The 23,960-nt window shown below is 35.9% G+C and overlaps 1 protein-coding gene across 1 annotated transcript in view; it reads right to left on the reverse strand.

Annotated features, from left to right (window-relative positions):
• Positions 1 to 22,908, reverse strand: part of LOC129941908 (xaa-Pro aminopeptidase ApepP-like) — a 63,577-nt gene extending 40,669 nt beyond the window's left edge. The window contains exons 1-3 of the mRNA XM_056050677.1: positions 22,753 to 22,908; positions 13,987 to 14,167; positions 13,495 to 13,666 (exon numbers count right to left, since the gene is read on the reverse strand). Of these exons, the coding sequence (XP_055906652.1) occupies positions 13,495 to 13,666; positions 13,987 to 14,167; positions 22,753 to 22,814 (415 nt within the window). The 5' untranslated portion in view covers positions 22,815 to 22,908. The remainder of the gene's footprint in view (positions 1 to 13,494; positions 13,667 to 13,986; positions 14,168 to 22,752) is intronic.
• Between the last annotated feature and the right edge of the window lie 1,052 nt (positions 22,909 to 23,960).

A 23,960-nucleotide genomic window follows, 5' to 3' on the forward strand; every position in this document is an offset into this window, starting at 1 on the left:
TCATTTACAGATTCTAAACAAAAATGAAATTCGTTATAAATTGTTATTAACTGATTGAGAGGGCTACATACACCATAGTTTGATCTGCTAAATATTTGAATAATAGGTTGCTGTCGCCTTAAACTTGCACGACTGAAACTGAAATTTAATTTACTTAGAACTGATGGTAATGATATCGAACCATTAATAATCCCAACAATAAAACAAAATTGTAAATACTTTCTGTGGTTAGTCAAAGAAGGGAGGCTGATCAAAGCTAGTCTTTGAGAATAAGGAGGAAATAGATTTTCCCTTGCCCATGGAAGAGACCGAAGACAGAAACGCAGAAACCTTTTTTGGATCGCTTCAATTCTTGAAACATGTATTGAGTAATAAGGTGACCATACCACACAGCCGTATTCTAAAATTGGTCTAACAAACGAAATAAATAGGAGTTTAAGAACATAAGGATCCCGAAAATCACGACCGAATCTTTTAATGAATCCAAGAACCCTATTGGCTTTTTTAATTATATAACTTAAATGATCATTAAATGATAATTTGGGATCTAGAATAATACCTAAGTCAGAAAACATAGAAACTTTACATAACGGACAAGAATCAAACATATAGTCGTACAAAAACGGAATTTTTTTACGTGTAAAACTCATAGTTTTACATTTGTCAACATTTAAAACAAGTCGGTTTTTATTGCACCATTCCCTAAATATTGTTAAGTCTTCTTGTAATAATAAACAGTCAGAGGAGGATTTTATACTTTTGAAAAGCTTAATGTCATCAGCATAAATAAGGACAGACGAGTTTTTTAAGTTTGAAACCAAGTCGTTAATAAATAAAACAAATAAAATAGGACCTAGGTGGCTGCCCCGAGGGACGCCAGAATTGACAACAAATTGAATTGAACTTTCATTACGAAACAAAACAGAATAACGACGATTTTTTAAGTATGAAGAAATCCAATTTATAAAATTGTTGTTAAATCCTAGATGGTATAATTTTAGAATTAGTGTATTGTGACATAACTTGTCAAAGGCTTTACTAAAGTCAGTAAATACGCAATCAACTTGCCCGCGTTTTTCAAATACATCTAGACAAAAGGACACGAAGTTAAATAAATTAGTTACAGTGGATCTCTTTTTGACAAAGCCATGCTGGCTATCACAAATAAGAGAACTACAATGAAAAGAAAGAACATTACTCACAATTGACTCAAACAGTTTAGGTATCACAGATAGTTTCGCAATGGGCCTATAGTTCATTATTTCATTCTTTGGGCCTTTTTTGTGTATGGGAATAATAAATGAACTTTTCCAGATAACAGGAAAAATTGAACTTTTTAAGGATGCATTGAAGAGAACACATAACGGATATGACAAATAAGAAGCACATTTTTTTAAAATATAAGATGGAACACCATCGGGGCCTGGAGTAAAGCACTCATCGAGTTTTAAAATATGTTGAGCAACTGTGTCTTCACTTATTTCAAAATTAATTGCGTTTAAATGAGTAAAGCTGTCAGAAGAAGAAGAAAAAGAAGAGGAATTATTAAAGTCTGATTCTTCAAATGCTACTTTGAATTGATTAGCAAACATGTTTGCAATAATCTTTGGATCATGACTAGTTGACGAATTATTTGACATCGAATTCGGATAGCCACATGTTTTCCTTTTATTATTAACGAAATTCCAGAAACTATCTGGATAAGATTTAATACCATGTTCTATTTTACAAATGTAATCGTCATATAGAATGTTAGAATAATCAGAAAAGAGTTGTTTTAGAATTAAGAAAGTTCTGTAATCATCGTCAGTTCTAGTTATGTTATATTTTACCCAAGCTTTGTTCCTTTTATTTTTTAAGTTTTTAATACGCGTATCAAACCATGGTGGTGCATTTGAAGCAAAACGTGATCTTTTTAAAGGAATAGTTTCGTAAAAGCAGTTAAAAAGAGTTCTATAAAAATTATTACACATATCCTCAATATTACAATTACAAAATAATTGATTCCAATTTACAGTTATTAACATATCAAAAAGATCTACAAAATTACATTTAGAAAAGTCAAATTCAAGTTTGTTGTTATTATTGTTATTGTAAGGAGAAGACATGTTTAAACCAAGTGAAATATCTAATGCAGGATGATGTCGATCTTCGTCTATTAGTTTTACAGTACCAGGTAAAACAGCAATTTCGTTGTTAATTGTATCGACGAAAAACACTAAGTCAAGAATTTTTCCAAAACGATTTCTCATTCCATTGAATTGACTTAAACCACACGATGACATACCATCTATACATGTTAGTTCATTAAGGCTGGACGCATTTATTGGAACATGGAAGTTGTCGTCATCAATTTTTGTCCAGTTAAGGTTTGGTAGATTAAAGTCACCTACGATCAAAATTTCATCTTCGGGTTCCATAAGTACATAAATATTTTCTATGCAGTCATTAATCTTTTCATAAGCCTCATTGTTTGAACTTGGAGGAATATACGCAGAGATAATAAATAAATGGCCAGATTTCAACTTGATTTTGATACATAGAGCTTCGACACCTGTGGCTCGAAAGTCATCTATCAGGTAACACGTAAGTGAGGTCTTGATCGCAAAAAGAATTCCTCCTCCGACAACATTAGAGTCTTCTTCATCATGTCGATCACGTCTGAAAATTTGATAAGATGCATCAAAAAGCTCCGAGTCAAGAATAGAAAAGTTCAGCCAAGTTTCTGTTAGTATAATGACATCGTGGGGAAGGTTGTTTACATTTTTATAGACCATATTAGTTTTTGTCCGAAGTCCATTTACATTTTGGTAGTAGACTAATATTTGTTTAAGCTGCTCAGATGTTGATTCAACTTTGTCCGAATTTGACGAAAAGGGTTCTGGGGTATTCCTTTACTATTCTGTTTATGAACAAATTCGTGTATTATTACACCAATTGGCCAGAACGAAGGCGAGTTTAGTACATGGAAAACTGAATCCGGAACACGTATTTTAAAAGACGAATATTTAGTGTAGTTTCTGTGAATAATTTTTTCAACATTAAAGAACAATGATCCCACTTTTTCTTTAAGATAATTTTTGATATCAAGGGCATTAGTTGACGGTGATAGTTTAGAAAGAAACAACACTTTTTGCCCCTCTACAACCTTAAGCCCGGATATAATTGGCGATATGATTTCGTTGTTGTTGTTGATGTTGTTGTTGTTGTTGATGTTATTGTTGTTGTTGTTGTTGTTGTAGTTGTTGTTGTTGTTGTTGTTGTTGTTGTTTTTGTTGTTGTTGTTTACAGATTCCGTTTGAAGTGGTATCGAAAAGGTTGGTGATGATGATGATAACGATGATGATGATGATGATGATGATGATGATGAAGATGATGACGATGACGATGATGATGATGATGACGATGATGATGATGATGATGATGATGGCGATGCTAAAGATGTTGATGCTGATGGTGATGAAATTATTGCAGGAGTTGATAATGAGGCCATTGCAACAGTGGTAACTGGTATTATCGATGGGGTAATATGAAATTTATTTGTATCATTTGAGATCAATGAGTTCGGCACCTCAGATGATTTCTTATTTTATTGTTGTTCTTTTCATCCCTGATGGGTTAAATAGAAATAATTTTTTAAGCCCTTAAGGATTCGAGGATGTGTTTTTGTAAACATTTAATTAGCTAAATGCGGGTTCGTAAACAAAAATTCTATCATTTGCAATTCATCATATTTTCGTCTACTTGTGAACTTTTGATAAAGATGAGGTTTTATGTAAAGCACACATTTCACAAATTTAAGGAACATTCGGGATGACTGTTTCTTTTCTTGGAGGTACATACCTTTTGATAAAAAAAAGTCTTACGATTGGTCAAAAAAGGTCAATTAATTTTAGTAATTGGTCAAGAAATAAAAGTGTTGCAATTATATATTAATTAAATTGGCTTATCGTAGATACCTTTTAGCGCAGAAGAGGTGCCGATATGGGATTTACCACTTAATAATAGCTATCCTACGTTCAGCTACAGTTCGAAGATCCAACGGAACAACACGAGCACCCAAATTCAACATCGCCAGACTAAAGGATTCCACGACCCGTCAACAATTTAAGGACCACCTGTCACACAAAATGAGAACAATCAGCAGCAAAGTACATGACGACTGACAGAAAAGTCGGTTGGAAAAACGCAAGTAACAACACTAGGCTTTCAGAAGAATCTTGGGCAAGGATCAACGAACGCAAACAGTTAAGGGTTCGTGTAACTGCTGCACAAGAGAAAAAGAAAGAAACGAGCTGGAGTCTCCGTATCGCATGAAAAAGAGAGAGGTTCACCACAGTGTACGCCGCGTCAAGCGTAACTACATCAAAGCATTGGCGCAAGAAGCAGAAGGGGCTGCCGTTTACAGAATTACCAAAGAGCTGACCGGTACACACAGCTTAAAGCAACACCTGGTGAAAGAAGTAGTGGATTAGCAAGTCAGAGAGAAGCCTTAACCACTGAAAGCTTCCCCCATGGGCGGAAGAAGGGAATTATCGTCAAGCTCCCAAAAAAAGGCGTTCTAGCCGTTTACAAAATAGTAGCAAAAAATATACTGGAACGCATCAGAGAACACCTGGACGCTACACTTGATGCTGAACAAGCAGGATTTCACTCTGCATCTTCCTGTATTGATCATATTAACAACCTGCGGATCATTATTGAACAGTGCGTTGAATATCGATCACAACGATCGATCACCTGTTGTTCATCGACTTAGAGAAGGCCTATGATAGCGTTAACAGGGAGTATATCTGGTTAGCTTTGCGGAGTTAGGCAGGGCTGTATTCTAACGCCTATATTTTTTTTGTTGGTGAAAAGCGATGTATTGCACTCAGCTCGCCGAGGGATCCAATAAACTTCGACATCCTATTTAAAACACTTGGATTACGCGGACGATGTTTGGACCTCTATCAAATGACAACAAGTGTGGAGAGAGAAGCAGAAGTTGTGGGGCTGAAAATTAATTCCGGCAAAACAAAAATGATCAGCCTCGGAAACCGATCATCCTCTCAAATAAATATTTTCGCTCAACCGATGGAAAAAGTGGAGAGCTTTCAATATCTTGGAAGTATCGTTTCCATCGAAAGCGGAACCGAACAAGATGTCATCTGCCGCATCGGCAAAGCAAAAGTGGTGTCCGGTATGCTGTCAAAAATTTGAAGGAATAACTCTATCAGCTTAAGAACAAAGCTACGACTGTTTCGCACCGAATCTGTGCTTCTTTATGGATGCAGCACTTGGAAGGTTACTTCAGCCATAACAAGAAAGCTGCAAACCTTCGTAAATAGATGTCTTCGTAACATCCTAAGGGTTTTCTGGTCAAACCGGATTTCAAATGAGGTCCTTCATAGAAGGACAGGTCAGGAACCTATAGAATCTATAATACGAAGACGTAAGTGGCAATGGATTATACATACGTTTTGAAAAGGTAACGACTGCATTGCAGGCCAAGCAATGCAGTGGAATCCGCTCAAACAAGGAGGAAGAAGAGCTGGACGACCGAGAAGCACATGGTGCTCTCCGGTAACTGTTACTATGGCGCGTAGGCGTAGGAGAGGCCCTATGTGCCTTAAGTGGTCCGCAACGGAGTTAACAGGTCTGAGGACCTAAGTAAGTAAGTAGTGATTTCTTATCAGTTTGTTGATTTTTCGTAGGTTTTCTTGTTTTGTTAAAAAAAAATGTCAGTTAAATTTTTCTAAGAAATTAACTAAAATCTACTCACGCCTTTCTTGAAAAGTGTCAAGATATTGGCAAATTTAAGAGCAATTGTGTGCACCAAAAGTTACTCTGCTTTTCTCTTCGACAAAAAACAATTTTACCGAAAAGGTTTTCCTTGTTTTGAATCTCCTACAGAATCACGGATCTCTAACAACAAAAAGACTGGAAAGATAAATAAAAATCTTGAGGATAAAGATTAACTTGGAAAACTGAAATTGTCAGTCTAAAAACGTCCTTATCAATTCAAAAAAAATATTTCTGAACAACAGGTAGAGATGGTAGAAGATTTTGAATACCTTGGAATTTTTGTGTCTACGGCGAATTAGAACCAAAATATGGAGAAACAACTCTTTTAGCTTGAATAGCAAGCTGCAACTACTCCGCTTCAATGTTGAATCAGAAAGTCAGACACACAGTTAATCAAAAGTTTCAAATGTTTTGTTAATTAATGTCTTCGAAATATCTGAAGAATTTTCTGACACAACGGTAGGCCCATGCAAGAACCAGTCAGGAAATCATAGACTCTATGACATGAAGACCAAATTGAAAGTGATTTTGTCATACGCTTCGAAATGATGATGAAGCTGTGCAGTGGAACTCACTCAAATAGGAGGGCGGACATGCGGTCCAGCCTAGGAGTATTTGGTGAAAATCGGTCGAACAAGAATCAACACGACTATAGGGAAGAGTTGGAGAGAGCTGAGATACATTTCGTGGAAAGTCTGACAAACCTGTGTAGCTGTTAATTAAGTTATCTTAGTGTTGGAAGTTTATTTTTCTTACCAACTAATTTTCACCAAATTTGGTAGCATTTCCTAAAATTTTATAATTCTTATATAAAAAACACAAATTGAATGAACGAAATTAATTTGAAGTCAATATCTCCTATTGTTCGCGAGATATAAAGAACTGAGCATCAATTTTTATCAAATTTGCGTACTATTTTTTGTAGATTTTTTTTTTTAAATAGGACTGTTTGATTTTTATAAAAAATAACTGAATGTCGAAAACAATATTTTCTGTGAGATAAAATTAGTCTAAAGTTAATATATTTAGTTGTTGAAAAGATATTTAAGTCCAAAGAAAATTTTTACCAAGTAGTATTTTTGTTTAGGTTTTTATTTTTTTGTAAGAAAACTGTCAATTCAATTTTTCTCAAAATTGTATCGAATGTTAAACACAATATTTCTCATAAGATAAAATTAGTTTGAAGCCAATATTTCAAATTTTTGAAAAGATATTTGAGTCGAAAATCAATTTTTACCAACTTTTTTAATTTTTTTTCTTAGGTTTTTAATTTTTTGTAAAAAAACTGTCAATTCGATTTTTCTCAACATTTTTCAGAATGTTGAAAACAATATTTCTTATTAAATAAAATAAGTTTAAAGCCTAAATTGAAAAGATATTTGAATCGATATTCAATTTTTACCAACTTTGAGTAATGTTTGCAGACTTTTATTTTTTATAAAAAAAACTGTCAATTCAATTTTTCTCAAAAACATCAGATGTCAAAAACATTATTCTTCGTTGCATAAAATTGATTTGGAGATGAAATCATATTTTGGTCGTAAAGTCTTGGAGGTGACAAAAAACCGTTTAATGGATTTTTTTCAAAAAATGTACTTCTTTGATATCACGTTACCGTATATTATACAAAATTTAATTCAAGTCTCTAGCGTTTTTGGTTTTGGTTTTTTTCAAACTGCTATGGTAAAAAAACCACCCACCCAATTTTCTTGGGAGCCCTTTCTGCTTCTTTCTGCCTTATTATCTGTATAACAACATTTGTTTGAAATCGATATCTCTTCTGGTTTTTGAGCTATGGACGACGATAAAAACGTCGTGAACATACGGACGTACGAACGTACATACACACTCACCCACAGACATCTTTCTAAAAATATTCTATTTCGACTCTAGAGACCTTGAAACGTCGATAAATGTCTAAATTTTCAATTTGACAAATCGGACCCATTACAATAACTTCCTATAGGGATCATTGAACTCCTTTGCCCAGCGTTTTAAAAAAGCAAGCATAGAACTTGCCTTATTAACAATAAAATTAATGTGATGTTTAAACTCTAAGTTGGAACAGAAATGTACAGCTAAATCTTTAAATGTGGAGACTCGACAGAGTTTTTGCTGTGATATACAATAGTCACATGCACTACTGACTAGTTTTTTAGTAAAAGTTATCGTCCGGCATTTTAAAGGGTTGAGGGTTAGGCTATTTTTGCCACACCAAAATTTGAAACTATCAATGTCGGCTTGTAAAAGAATACGATCGTGGGTTGACTTTATTATCTTAAAAATGTTCATGTCATCAGCAAAAATGAGAACTTCACTTGAGCGTAGACATGACGATACGTCGTTAATAGACAGAATGAATAGAAAAGGACCAAGATGGCTTCCCTGGGGAACTTCAGATTGAGCAACAAAAGGTTCAGAATGACTATTCTAAATTTTACCTCATAGGACCTGTTTTCAAGTATGATTTAATCCAAGCTAAGAAAAATGGTGGAAAACCAAGAGCTTTAAATTTTAATAAAATAATTCCGTGGCTAAGTTGGTCAAAAGCTTTTGAAAAGTCAGTGTATACACAGTCAACTTCATAACCTTGTTCTAAAGCGTTTGATCATTTGCTTGAGAATATGAGGAGATTTGTAACGGTTGATCTTTTTCCCACAAAACCATCTTCCTGTTCGCAAATGAGATTATTTCTAAAAAATGCTACACTTTCACAAACAACTTGTTCAAATAATTTAGGAATACAAAAAAGCTTTACAATGGGCCTGTAGTTTGTGATATCCTTCCTGTTACCTTTCGTGAAAATTGGTGTTAGAAATGACTTCTTCCACTTCCACACTGGGAAATTAGCTTTTTTTAGAGAAAGTTTGAATAAAAACGTAAAGGGTTCAACTAAAGCATCATTACAATTTTTTAGTACTATCGGGGGAATACCATCATGACCGGCTGAGCAGTCATCATTCAAAGCAGATAAAAGATCAAGGACCGTACTCTGTAGCACAGGTATGTGACTACAGCTACTTTGCGAAAAGGAGTGAAGATTATGAAAATATACTTCATCAACTTCTTGAGGGCTATTAACAAATGGCTCACGGAAATTCGTTGCGAAAGCGTTACAGATATCAAAAGTTTTATCTAACAAAAGGTTCTTGTAAGTGAAGTTAACTGGAAAGCCATCTAATTTTTTCTTTGAGTTTAGAAAATTCCAAAATATTTTTAGGATTCTCTTTCAAAGAGGTGCCCATATCAATAACATAACAAGCATATAAAAAATTAGAAAGAGACTTAAGTTGGTTAAAGAGTTCAACATAAACAGAGAAGTTGATTGGAGACTGAGTTTTGATATACGTTTTCCATGTCTTATATCTTTTGTTACGCATTAAACGCAATTCTATCGTGTACCAAGTATGGCTAAAGTTTGTATTTCTTGATTTCTTTAAGGGTATATTTTTTTCAAAACAATAATTAAGGATCTTATAAAAAGTTGAAGGTAGGTAGAAATGGCGATCTCAAGGCAACCTAGCCTGAGATCCAAATTTGATACCAAAAACTCGTTTGACCTTTGATTGAAAGGGATAGATTGATAGAGAAGCTTCATAGCGATTATGTTAGAGCCATTTTGTCGCATTGAGAAAAAAGATAAGGTTTCTAATCTTTGTCTCAGATAGCTCATCGAGTTCTTGAAAGAATGCTTGTCCAAAGCATTTCATTCTGGTGTTTGCCAAAGCAGGACATTTGCAGAGGAAATGGATTATGGTTTCCCTTTCTCTTTGGTCACTACAACTACGGCAAAGGGTGTTGTAAGAGATACCCAACTTCTTTGCATAGGCCAATGTCCGGTACAAACTGCAACAATCCTGGCTATGTCTTGACTTGGCCTGCATAGAAGATCGTTTGTACGGGTTTTGTTATAGGTGGGCCATATCTTCCTAGATATAATGCAGTTGGGTAAATTGCTCCACCTTCGGTTTGATTCAGTTTGGTAGATAGAAAAGATTTTACCCTTCATTGCACCAAGAGGAATGTTAACCATTTCCGCAAGAGAGCTATGAAGGGTCGATCCTTGCCTGGCTAGCTCGTCAGCCCGTTCATTTCCCACTATACCACTATGGCCCGGAACCCAGATCAGGGTGACACCGAGGTTAATATTCAGGTTCGCAAGCTCATCGCGACATTGCTGGACCAATTTAGATGAGGATATGGCCGAGTTAATGGCTTTGACAGCTGCCTGACTGTCTGTAAAGATAGCCACATTTCGGTTTTGGTTTGGGTTTTGTTTAAGTATCTTACATGCCTCCCTTATTGCCAGCAATTCAGCCTGAAAACGCTAGCAAAGTCAGGAAGCCTAAAGGATTTGGCTACATTTAGGGACTCAGAAAAGACCCCAGAACCAACTCCGCACTCCCTTTTTGAGCCGTTAGTAAAGATGGTTGTGTCGAAACCTATCGACACGATGTCATCCTCCCAATCTTCTCTCGATGGGAAAATAACCTTAAAACCCTTACTAAGGCTCAAAGTAGGAGTGCAGTAGTCAGTGTCTACCGAGATAATATCTGAGGGAATCAATTTCGTATTGTTGCTGTGACCATAAGGTTTTTACAACCAGCTATTTGATTCCTTCAGCCTAATAGAACTGCAGAAAACTATGTATTTAATAAAAAGGTCGATTGGTAGAAGATCCAAAATAACGTTTAAGGCGTCCGTTGGGCAAGTACGCATGGCCCCTGTGGTGCCCACGCAAGCTGTTCTCTGAACCTTCTTTAGCTTATTAATGTTATAGGCTTTGCTAAGAGCAGGCCACCACACAATCGAACCATATGTTAAGATAGGGCATACTACGGCTGTGTATGTCCATAAAATCATCTTCGACTGAAGTCCCCACTTTTTGCCGAAAGTTTTGCGGCAGGCGTAGAAGGCAACACAGGCCTTTTGAACCCGTACTTCAATATTTAGTTTCCAGTTTAGTTTAGGGTCGAGTATAACTCCCAAATATTTTGCACTGAAAGACAATGATAGGATTTGACCGTTGAGTCGAGGTAGCATGAAGGGCGGTACTTTAGTTTTGGTGGTAAAGAGCAACAGTTCAGTTTTACTTTGGTTAACTCCTAGTCCACAACTCGTGGCCCAGCTGCTAATTTTCTTCAAAGCTGACTCCGTGATTTCACTAATTACAGAGGTGTACTTTCCTGACACCAATAGCACCAAATCATCTGCATAGGCTACCGCCTTCACTCCATATCTCTCTTATTTAACGAGAATTGTATCCATGACCAGAAGCCATGGAAGAAGCGAAAGGACACCACCCTGGGGTGTTCCCCTACTCACGTGTTTTGTTGCGATTGTATTGCCTAGAGAGGTTCGAATCTTCCTACCACTGAGCATGGAAATAATCCATTCTCGAATGAAGTCTTCTACACCGAACTTAACGAGCGATTCTTCTATGGATTCTGTAAGGACGTTGTTAAAAGCACCTTCTATGTATAGGAAGGTGGCAAGAGTAAATTCCTTATAATGGATTGTTTGTTCTACAGTATACGCACTGCCTCATGGAGTCATGGGCAGTCTCCGTAGATTTGCCTTTAAGATAAGCATGCTGAGAGCTTTCGAGAGGTCGTCTAACTAGGATTTCTCTAATATGGTAATCAAGAATGCGCTCCAAGGTTTTAAGCACAAAAGATATTTAGCTTATTGGTCTGAAATCCTTCGCGGATTCGTGACCTCGCCTACCCACTTCCGGGATAAAAACTACTTTGACCTGTCTACACGACATGGGCATATGTTTGAGAGGGAGACATCCTTTGAAAATTTTTTTCAGCCATGGAGCTGCCACATCATGCAACTTTTGAAGCATAACTGGCAGTATACCATCCATGCATTAGGATTTATATCGAGAAAAAGTATTGATGGCCCACAAAATATTTTCTCTAGTTATAACGGAATTGAATTGCTCCATATGAGCTACGTTTAGCTCTTTGGTTTCAAACGATTCGGGGTTATCACTCTCGCAACCCGAAAAGTGCGTCTTCATTAGTAGCTCAAGAGATTCGGCTGGAGGGGCTGTCCAGGTTCCATCAGGCTTTTTTAGAAATGATGGATTACAATGTTCCTTCTATAAAACTTTGCTGAGCCTTGCGGAGTCCTTTATGTCTTCGATTGATTGACAGTATTCTCTCCAGCCTTGTCTTTTGCCTGATGACAGGGCTTGCTTGTAAATTTTAAGAGAGTCTTTATACGGTTGGTAAAACTTATGTTTGTGGCAGATATTGAAAATTGTCCTCGTCATTTTCCTAAGACTCGACAGTTCTTCATTCCACCACGAAGGAAGGGTTTTACGGCTATATTTAACTAGGCATGAGACTCTAAAAGCTTTACTTATAATATTAGTAATTCCTGATCTAGAGAATTTTTAAAACAGGAAAAAGAGTTCGCTATAAACAGACTCTAAATTCTTTGGAGGAATATAAACGTTTAAAATGAAAATAGTCTTAGTATGTACAATAAACTTTACACAGACCAGTTCAATTGATAGTTCAAACGGAAAAGATACAGAAGACGAGAAATGTGCATTTTTTACCGCTATAAGAAAACCCACACCTAAATCCCTTGCATTACCAACATGACGATCATTTCTGTAAACTTCGAACTTTTGACTGAAAAGTTCTGTGTCGGAAAAGCTTGAATTAAGTCAAGTTTCTGTCAAAACGAATACGTTGTGTGGGAATTATTGGGAGTTAATTAAAAGATTGTTTTGACATTTTGGTGAAAAAGCAGCAACGTTCTTCTACGTTGACTATAACATAAAAATACAATTTAGAGCTGGTACCGGAAAGAGTTTAAAGAAGTTCAGCAAACCGGAAGATAAAGTTTGATATGTTAGCTATCATTTGACTAAAAAACCACTTCTTGAAAAGTATTCAAATATTTTATGCCCCTTTGTATCTTAACAATACCTTTTAGTGTGAACTTCATTTCTTCCAACATTTCTTGTACCATTTCAACCTTAAGTTCCATGTAAAGTAAGTCATCTTAAAAACCTTCACTTTAAATCTTTGAGTATGTATAGAAGTAGCAACAAGAGCATAACACTTATATTATGTTACTACAGATATATATTTTCATTCAAGGCTAAGGACATCGCAATCATACAAGGATATGTACATATGTATTACCTAAGTCTTATCTTTTGATTTGTGTGTCGCAATAAAGCTTTCATTTCCCAAATGCATAATAATTTCTCTTTTGGAATAAGAAATTTAAAGCAAATTGACTCGGAGCAAAACGACTCTTGTTATAATCCCATTAGGATTATAAGGTTTAGTAATAATTACCATCTCCTAATCATGGTACATCAGAACAGAACATCACTCTCCTCTTTCTCTCTGATTATGGTGATATTGCTCTATGGCACAATAATTTTCCTTTGTTAACTTTTCTATTTCTATTTCTATCGTCGTCGTCCATCCAAAGCTATTGGATTGCCTTGCCATTGCTGGTAATGCTGCTTCTACTGCTTCTACTGGTGCTGGCCCCTTTGGGAACAATCTATAGAACAAAATATGTACCTACTTCCATTTTGTCTAATCTTAAACTACCTTGAGGTTTGAGGTAAGTAGGTTCGTATAATGCTTCATGCTTCCCCCAATTTTACATACATTCGTCCTTACAAGGTTTACATTCTTCTACGAGTATATATATGTTTATACACACCTGTCTTCATTAGCGTCCAGCAGTTAGAATCCAGTTGGTTTTCAGCTTGGAGATGATATCTTGAATCAGTCCAGAGAATAGCCTCAGTTGCAGTAACAACAGCTTCCCCTGCAGATCCAGTGAATTTGCTAATATATTGCAAGCGTTTGTCATGGTCGGCAATGTACTCGCTCTGCAAGGACATACACCAACACCAACACCACACGTCCACGTCCACGTCCGTCCAGTCCACAGTATAAGACCACCAACCCATGAGATGATGAGGATAAAGACGAGAACGAGAAGTTGATAATGCCCCAGGACAATTGGACAAGAGTATAGAGGTGGTGGTGTCCGAAGTAAGGGAGAGAAAGAATAGGTTTTTGGTATATTATTTCGATATCAGATGGAAGAAGCACTGCACAGCACAGCAAAGCTTCAGCAGTGAATCTCCAGAGCACATGCAGATAAAATGCAGTGATGGTGTTGCTGATGATGACACAACTTACGAACCTGGTGGGCATCGTTCATCAGAACAATGTACGCCTGAATAGCGGTAGGAGTGGTACTGCTGCTGCTGGTAGTAGTTCCTTCTAGTACACTCGAATCCTTCATTAGGACTCGCAATGACTCAAGTATCTCGCCTACTTCATTTGTGCATTTATTTTTTGTCTGTGGCACTGCACCTAATGACCTGGAAGTGTTGATTATTATCGTTAGTTAGAATCTTATGGATGTAATGTATAGAAATGTGCGGTATTTAGTGATTTAAGGGAGTTCTTTATATTAAAGGAATTGATTTATATTTCATTTAACTTTAAGCTGACAAATCAAAGAAAAAATCAATATTGAATGCTTCAAAAATTATAGGAAATAGTAATCTTGAACAAGCGTTAAACAGTCGCTGGATTGCGCGGATTCGAAAAGTCCTGGTGCATAAATAAGTCTCAAGTAACTCCATGGCATCAATTAACTGGTCGACAAAAATACTTTCTTTCTGTCCCACAAACAAAACAATATTTTTTCAAATGATTAAGATGTCCTTAATTGGAATATCGCGTTTAAATTTTTATTTTCACATCATTTTGTTAAATATGCCCCTTCAAAAACAATCCAATATGTATCAATAAATTGTACTATGATTTTGCACAGCACAAATCTCTTTCTTCTAGAAAAAATCACAATAATTTTAGTATCTTACTTACTTTAATTTATATGAAGTTGTGAGAAAACCTATAATTTGATACTTTTATAGTTTTGCAAAAACGTTTTGGACTTAATTTTTAGCTCTGATTTTAATTTCAAACTTTAATTTTAAATATTTGCTCAACTTTTCAACGATTTATTAGTTGAAACCAATTTTTATCAATTTAAGTTTTCTTAAAAGTTTTTATTTTTTATATAAACAAATACAAGTTGGATGAATTAACTTAATATCTTTTATTCTTCACGAGATAAGGAGATAACGGAACATCAATTTTTACCAAATTTGCGTTCTATTTTTTGTAGATTTTATTAACTTTCCATAGGAAGTTATTGTAATGGGTCCGATTTGTCAAATTGAAAATTTTGACATTTCTCGACGTTTCAAGGTCTCTAGAGTCGAATTAAAAGATTTTTAGAAAGATGTCTGTGCGTGCGTATGTACATACGTTTGTACGTGCGTACGTTCGCGACGTTTTTTCGTCCTCCATAGCTCTAGAACCAGAAGAGATATCGACTTCAAACAAATTTTGTTATACAGATAATAAGGCAGAAAGATGCAGAAAGGCTCTCAAGAAAATTGCGTGGATGATTTTTTTACCATAGCAGTTTGAAAAAAGGTGAACATTTTGGTTAACCCTAAATATCTTACGAACCAAAACCGCTTGAGACTCGGATTAAATTTTATATAATATATTGTAACTTGATATCAAAAAAGTATATTTTTTGAAAAAAATCCATTTAACGGTTTTTTTATAAATCAAAAAAACTGAATTTTGCGACTAAAATATGATTTCATTTCCAAAACAATTTTGTGCAACGAAAAATAATGTTTTTGACATCGGATTAAATTTTGCGAAAAATCGAATTGACAGGTTTTTTTTATAAAAAATAAAAATCTAAAAAAACATTACTCAAAGTTGGTAAAAATTGAATATCGATTCAAATATCTTTTCAAAAACTTGAAACTTAGGCTTTAAACTTATTTTTTCTTATAGGAAATATTGTTTTCAATATTCGATAAAATTTTGAAAAAAAATTGAATAGACATATTTTTTACAAATAATAAAACTCTAAAATAAAACAATACTAAAACTTGGTAAAAATTTCCTTCGATTCAAATAGCTTTTCAAAAATTAAAAATATTGGCTTCAAACTTATTTTATTTCACAGAAAATATTGTTTTCGATATTCAGTAATTTTTATATAAAAATCCAACAGTCCGTTTTTTCATAAAAAATTAAATCTACAAAAAATAGTACTCAATTTGGTAAAAATTGATACTTTGATACATATAAACAAACTTTTGAGCAAGACAAATTGACAGACGGGAAGGGAAGTTATCAGTGTGGGTCGCATACCAGCCTCTTTTTATCCTTATGTGTAGGTTGAGTTTGAGGTATTGAAATATTAGCTGCTGATCGTATGGCTTTTAATATCAATGCAGTTTCCTATATATGGGTGAAAGTATTGTACCTCTTGAGTTTGTGGATGGAGACCCTAGAGAACGCTACAAGCGTTGACATCATCACCACAAATTAAAGGTGAATTGAGTCGAAAATCAATTTTTAACAACTTTTGCAACATTTTTTAAATATTTTTTTGTAAAAAAACTATAAATTCGATTTTTTTCAAAATTTTACTGAATGTTGGACAATAATATCGTTTAAAGATAAAAGTAGTTTAAAGACAATATCTCAAAGTTTCAAAAAGATATTTGAGTCGAAAATCAATTTTTCCCAACTTTGAGTAATGTTATTTTTATGTTTTAATTTTGTATAAAAAAACTGTAGATTTGATTTTTCTCAAAATGTTACCAGATGATAAAACGTTATTTTTTTGCACAAAATTGTTTCATTTTTTATTCGTAAAATTTTAGAGGTATCAATTTTTGTCAGCTTTGTTGATTTATAAAAAAAAAACAGTTAATTGGATTTTTTTCCAAAAATATACTAGTTTGGTATCACGTTACAATATAATAATATAACATTTAATTCAAGTGTCTTGCCTCATTTGTTCGTGAAATATTTATTTAAAATGTTCCCCTTTTTTTAAACTGCTATGGTAAAAAACCTAACTACGCAATTTCTTTGAGAGGCCTTTCCGCATCTTTCTGTATTATTATCTGTATTACAACATTTATAACTTCCTATGGGAAGTTCAAAAAGGATTATTAATTACTTTTGAAGATGGATTTGAATTAAGGCCATCAAACCTTATTGGAAAAGTGGAGTTTTATTGCCATTGAGAAAACCATCTCCACCAGTGTATCAATTATGTAGTATTTAAGGGCAGTGGCGATATAATGCTTGTTTGAATAGACATACGACTTAAGAAAGTCCCACAAGAAAAAGTCTTAAAATGTCAAATCACACGATTTTATGGACCAATCAATTGATGCCATAAAATTATAAATAAATAAATTAGTTGGCGTAACAGTCAATGAAGAACCAGGGCCTAGTGACTTACAACTCTCAACCATTCCTGTGTGCGAGTAATCGTGTCAGAGATGGAAGGGACCTACAGTTCATATGCCGAATCCAAACGGCTTATTTGAGAAAGCACTTTTCATGACAAGAATTACTCTTGAAGGATTTGTGAATTCCTCGCAAGAGACAGTACCCGCGAAAATTATTTTTTTTTAATTAAGGTAGCACAGACAGGGATTGAATCCAAGACTCCTTGCATGACAGTCCAACGCACTAACCATCACGCTAACGGGTACTGCCATGAAGTTGCTCACGGATAATATCGATTTTGTCTTAAGGTGTCGTAAGTGTTCATGTCATTTTATTCAGGCCACAAGATGTTGATGGTCATCAACCCATTGCTTTCGCTATTGATGGTGATAAGCTCATCTCTAAAGATGGTTTTTCGACCAAGATTGGGATCAACTTCCAACTGCTTCAAAACCTTAGCAAACATACGACTCTGTGTTTGGTCGTTTGGTTTTAGCTCCTGGGTCAGTTGGACTTTTTATGGATGCAGGCTCAAATCACGTCTCGAATTCCCCATTTTATGGTTTGTGACAGGCCAAGTTCTTATGAGCGACACGGAATGCATCGGCTTCCTCGGAATCTGCTGCACACTTTTTTGAACAGAGGTGATGTTTTCAGCAGATCCTGCTCTTTGTTGACGTACGGGTGTTCTCTGTTTGTTCACTAGACCGAGAACTCAAATTTGGCCACCAAACCTCGGATAGTCGACTTGCAATGAAGACCATGTACCCCAGTTTGATAATAAAGTTTTATCATTTAAATTTGTTGTTTTTTGACAGAAATTAATTATAAGTGTTGATAAAAAATATTAAGTCATTATTAAAATGCCTTTGGTGGAGAGATTGTATATGAAGAAGCTAAATGCAATGTTCATAGGCAGGGAGAACATAAGGACCCTCCCACGGAAAACCCTTGCGCACAAAGTGAAAGACATTGTGTTGAATTGATTCAATACGAGATTTTTTGACTTTCATAAAAGGGAGTCAATACTTATGAAAGATATTCAACATTGAGGACAAACATTAAAATTGTACAAGGAAACGATCAAATAAGAACGATTTAATTCCTGTGCCCAGCGTTTTATAAAAGCAAACACAAAGCTTGCTTTTATAAATAAAATTGATGTGATGTGAAAATAAAATTGATGTGATGTAAAAGTTCTAAGCTGCAACATAAATGAACACCTAAATCTTTAAAAATGAAGAAGTAACAGAATTTTACCTGAGAATTACAATAATCTAATACACTTACGATGAACTATGAAAAAGGGTGGAAACCCAAGAACGTAAAGTTTCAATAAAATAATTCCTTGGCAAAGTTGGTCAAAAAATTTTAAAAAGTCAGCGTATACACTGTCATATTCATGACCCTGCTCTAAAGCGTTTAAACATTTGCTTTAGGATTAGAGAAGAATTGTAGCGGTTGATCTTTTTCGAACATGAAATTTTTACTTAAAAATGCTACAGAAGAAAGTCTTGAAATGGACCTGAAGTTTTTATGTCTGCATTGTAAACTTTCTTCAATCTTATTGTAAATAAAGTTTCTAATTCCAAGATCGTATGTATCAAGTCAATATGCTCATACGCTGCATAGAAGAACGGGAGCTGCTCACGAGATCTATGAGAAGAAGAGGAGAGAGGAACAACGACTTCTTAGAAGGAAAAAGAGGGAGTTTGAGAAGCTTGAGGTTCAAAAGCAGAAATGAAGTTTGAACGTTTTATGTACTAAATAAACTAAATTCATAAGCATATAAATCTCGAAGGCTGCAAAGACAAAAACAGAAATATCATAGTGAAACCACAGTCAATGCTGAGGATATGGAAGGACCACTTCTGCAGACTGCATAACGGCGATGACGAACTGAATTCCGCTGTCAGGCATCATGATCCATTCAACATAGACGACGAAAGCCAACAATCCCGTTTTCCCAACTTATAGACAAAGCGAAGATTGCCATATCAAAGCTGAAGTTTAACAAGCCGCTAGAGCAGATGACTTGAATGCCGAGCTCTTTAAAACAGCTGGAGATAATTTAGTTAGGAGCAAGCAACAACTTATCTGTAAAATGTGGTTGTAAGAAAGCATGCCCGATGAATGGAAACCCATTATTGTTTTCCTGATACTGAAAAAACGCGACCATTGAATTTGCGGCAACCATAGAGGAATCAGTCTACTAAACATCGCTCACAAAATCAACTTTATTCAAATAGATACCCTTTCAAGTGAGTTTTGTTAGCATAAAATAGTTCAGAGCACCCATTTCAACACTAGAGAAACTATCTTTCAAAAATCTGTCCAATTACTGGCATTATAGCAAGAACTTAGAGTGATCGTTATGCCTATGAGGCCATTAAGAGTATCTTTTGAAGCAGAACGGCAAAAACTGGTTTGGAAAAACAAAGTATATGATGTGATTAAGAAAGGACCTACAACAACGACGTTTCTGTCAAAACGTCACCATCGACAGATGTAATTTTGAGATAGTTAACGATTTTGTCTACCTAGCCTCCGCTATGAACTCAGAAAAAAAATTCTGAAATCAAATGAAGAATTACTCTTGCAAACAGCTTTTTCTTAGGACAGAGAAACCTATCGAATAGCAAAGTCCTTTCTTGAGTGACCAAAGTGGGGCTATATTACCATTATCATTCTCTTTCTATACGGTGGAAAAGCATGGACTAGACAAAAGCGGATGAAAGCACCTAGAGTCGTTTCAAGAGAAAATTTCATCGCGTGACGTACGTTCCGTCACTTCTCCGAATTATATAACGGCGATGACGAACTGAATTCCGCTGTAAGGGAGATAGAACCACTCAACCTTGGCGACGCAGAACAAAAATTCCGCCTACCCGACCTTGACGAAGTGAAGATAGCTATATCTAAACTAAAGTCAAACAAAGCTGCTGAAGCTGACGGCATCGGTGCCAAACTATTTAAAGCAGCAGGCGAAGACTTGGTAGGAAGCATGCACCAACTCATCTGCAAAATATGGTCGGAAGAAAGCATGCCCGATGAGTGGAATCTCAGCATAGTGTGCCCGATACATAAGAAAGGAGACCCTCTAAATTGCGCCAACTACAGAGGCATCAGTCTCCTTAACATTGCGTATAAGATCCTCTCTGCCGTATTATGTGAACGTCTGAAGCCATTCGTCATTGTGGCTTCAGACCAGGAAAGTCTACTATCGACCAAATATTCACACTACGGCAGATCTTGGAAAAAACCCAGGAGCTTCAAATCGATACCAACCATCTCTTTATCGATTTTAAAGCCGCGTATGACAGCATCTATAAGGACGAGCTCTACCGAGCAATGTCTAGTCTTGGCATCCCTGTCAAACTTATCCGTTTGTGCAGAATGACAATTCACGCTGCTCTATCAAGGTCGGAAAAGATCTTACCGACGCATTTGATGTCAAAAAAGGTTTTAGACAAGGCGACGCACTGTCATGCGACTTCTTCAACATCGTTCTAGAAAGAATTGTGCAAAACTCAACCGTCAACACTAGAGGCACAATCTTCCAAAGGTCCATCCAATTACTCGGATACGCAGATGATATTGACATAATTGGAAGATCAAAGCGTGATGTCAGTGGAGCGTTTTTGAGCATTGCGACGGAAGCGAAGAAGATGGGTTTAGTGGTCAATGAGGGCAAGACCAAGTATATGCTGTCATCAAAAAAGGACACTGAACGACGACGTCTTGGACAAAACGTCACCTTGGACAGCTATAACGTTGAGGTAGTTAAGGACTTTGTCTACCTAGGCAACGCTATTAATGCAGACAACGACACCAGCGCTGAAATCAAACAAAGAATAACTCTCGCAAATCGCTGCTTCTTTGGACTTAGAAGGCAATTGAGAAGTAAAGTCCTTTTTGGAGCGTCTAAAATCACCATCTATAAGACACTCATCATCCCGGTTCTCATTTATGGCGCTGAGGCCTGGACCCTGTCAAAGAAAGATGAGATCGTCTTAGGATGCTTCGAGAGAAAAATTCTTCGGGTGATTTTTGGTCCCGTACGCATAGATGGAGAATGGAGGAGAAGATATAACGACGAACTGTACGGGCTGTACAGCGACACTGACCTAGTTAGCAGAATCAAAGTCCAACGGATTAGATGGCTAGGTCATGTAGAGCGGAAGGTCTTCAAATCCAATCCCGAGGGACGGCGCAGTAGAGGAAGACCGCGACTCAGGTGGCGCACCCAGGTGGGAGAGGACCTCAACCAACTTGGCGTGCGAAACTGGAGACAGATAGCTAGGGACCGAGCTGGCTGGAGACGCTTGTTGGTTTAGGCCCAGGTCCACCCCGGACTGTAGCGCCACCTTAAGGAAGGAAGGACGTACGGTCCGTATACATATAAGGTGAGGGGAGGAAAAGATGGAACGACGAGCTACGTAGACTTTGTCAGAAGGATAAAAGTCCAACGGATAAGGTGGCTGGGTCACGTAGAGCGCATGGAAACTATTGCTCCAGCCCGGAATGTCTTCGAATCTACGCATGGCAGCACACGCAAATTATAGTGCGCAACTGGCGAAATCTAGCAAGGGACCGAACTAGATGAAGAAGTTTGTTGGGTGAGGGCTTGTTCACACAGGACTGTAGACATAGAAGATTAAATGTTAATTGTATAGGGTAAAGGAACACGTTATTATTCAGTGCAATAAAGTTGCAGACCATTTACGAAAACAAGGATCAATGTCACTCTATATAAGGAGAGCTCTATTAAGGAATAAAAATAGTACTATCCAAGTTTTAAAAATCATTATTATCTGCAGGTTTTGTTATCAGTTCAAGGAAACACTGGACCCTATATTAGGTAAATGGAGTGCTTTCATTCAACAGAGACAAAGATATCTAAAGTTCTTTAAAAAATCCAATTTATCAAATCATTTATTAAAGTCAACACACATTTTTTTTTATTAAGACAAATCTAATCCGATATCATTGGGGTCTATATTTTACCATGCACTAACTTAAATTTAACATTATATACCGCAAGCACTCTCTTTTTCATTCATGAATTCTTTAAAAAAAAACCGGAAAGGAGAATTAAGGACGGATTTGAAGTTCACCTAACTTTTAGAATTTCTCTTACTTGATTGTGCCAAATGTTTATCGATATTGTGCAAACCTGTGGAACCAGTACAAAAATACTTTAATATACGATAAACAGCCGGTCCTATAAAGGTTTGAAATAACCCCTGGTTCGGTGTTTAAAAATATTTTGGATAAAATTTTGTATTTTTTTAAAGATGGTTTTCATAATATATTGCATATTAAATGTTGTAATAGCTTTTCACTTCTGGTTTCATAGACCGTAAATAAAGTGTTTCAATACATACATTTTTAAAACACTACTTGAAAACAGGACAATAAACAAATAAAGAATTATCTTTGATGGGAAGGAGTAATAAATTATTGATTTTAAATACTTTTATAATCACATTTTGCACACTATTTCCGTGGATCGTTAATGGATTAACAACACTTAGTATTTTATCTCTAAGATTAATATTTAAATAAAATATGTGTTATCAACCTAAAAACTATTTTCTTTTGTGTATAAAATCACCTTTCAACAGAAATTCTTTGCAAAACAAGAAAAATAAAACAACTTATCACCAAAAGATTCATATCTTTCAACTTTGTCAGATTTGTATAATTTATATAATGATTTCTTGTACGAATGTTGTTTACTCAACGTCCGAAGTAAAACTGAAATCCAACTCTTCAATCAACTTCCCGATTCGAATTCTCGTATAATATCAAGAATAATATTCTAAACACAATACAAAAATTAAATTCTCACATATGACTTAATAAAAAGGAAGTATACGCCACCGTCAACGCCGCCAAGTAGGTAACTACAATACATCAATATAATAACTTATGTATGTACCTACTTACCTTTTTTCGAATTACTGCCAATAAAAATAAGAATTGATAACAAAACAAAAATGAACAAATCAAGATTGAAGCCGCGGCCGGCAGCAGAGAACAGAAGCAACAGGAGCTGGAGATCAAATGCACAATCGCAAATCATAGTCTTCTTTCAGCTCGAAGCTCGAAGCTCCAAACTAAGCAGAGAACGCTTTAATAATAAATCACTCCAACAGGTATTTAACAACCCATTTGGGATATCTGTCTGTCTGGTCTGGTCGGAGCTGAGCTGGTCTGGGAGAGCCTGTTAAGTTTACGGAAGCTATATTTGATTTGGACGCACACGTTTTTCAGCGAGAGCACCACATGTGGCCTAGATTCAATCAAATAGCAGAACTATAATCGTATAGAGAGAGAGGCAAAGTCTTTGCACGCGTTTGTCCCATAAAAGATTCTATGAATTCCGTGTTGGTTGTTTCTCATAAAGAGCTTGTTGTCCATTTGGTCGTTGGTCAGTCGTCGATTTGATTTGTTATGACAAATGGCATAAAGTGTTTCACTTGAGTAGTAATTTTATTTTGTTTGCTCAAATTAAATTAGTATCACACTCTTTCGCGACAATAAATTGGCCACTGGCCTGGTGGGGGCCGGAGGTCGTCTATTGACTGGACACGGACATAATATATTATAATACGGTACTCATTGCACGTCGGTCGTCAGTATAACGTACGCACGGTCAAGATCAAGAAACAGAGGCTAAATTGAATTTGTATTCATCAGCTTTCAGCGCGTGCAAGGCCGTCTCTACCTTTTGTGGGGCCCTGGGCACATTTCGAAAAATGCAAATTTGCGTATTATTTCTTGTAGATTTTAATTTTGTATGACAAAATTGACTGTTAC

The sequence above is a fragment of the Eupeodes corollae genome, chromosome 1 (genome assembly GCF_945859685.1).
Source record: "Eupeodes corollae chromosome 1, idEupCoro1.1, whole genome shotgun sequence".
Taxonomy (NCBI): Eukaryota; Metazoa; Arthropoda; class Insecta; order Diptera; family Syrphidae; genus Eupeodes; species Eupeodes corollae.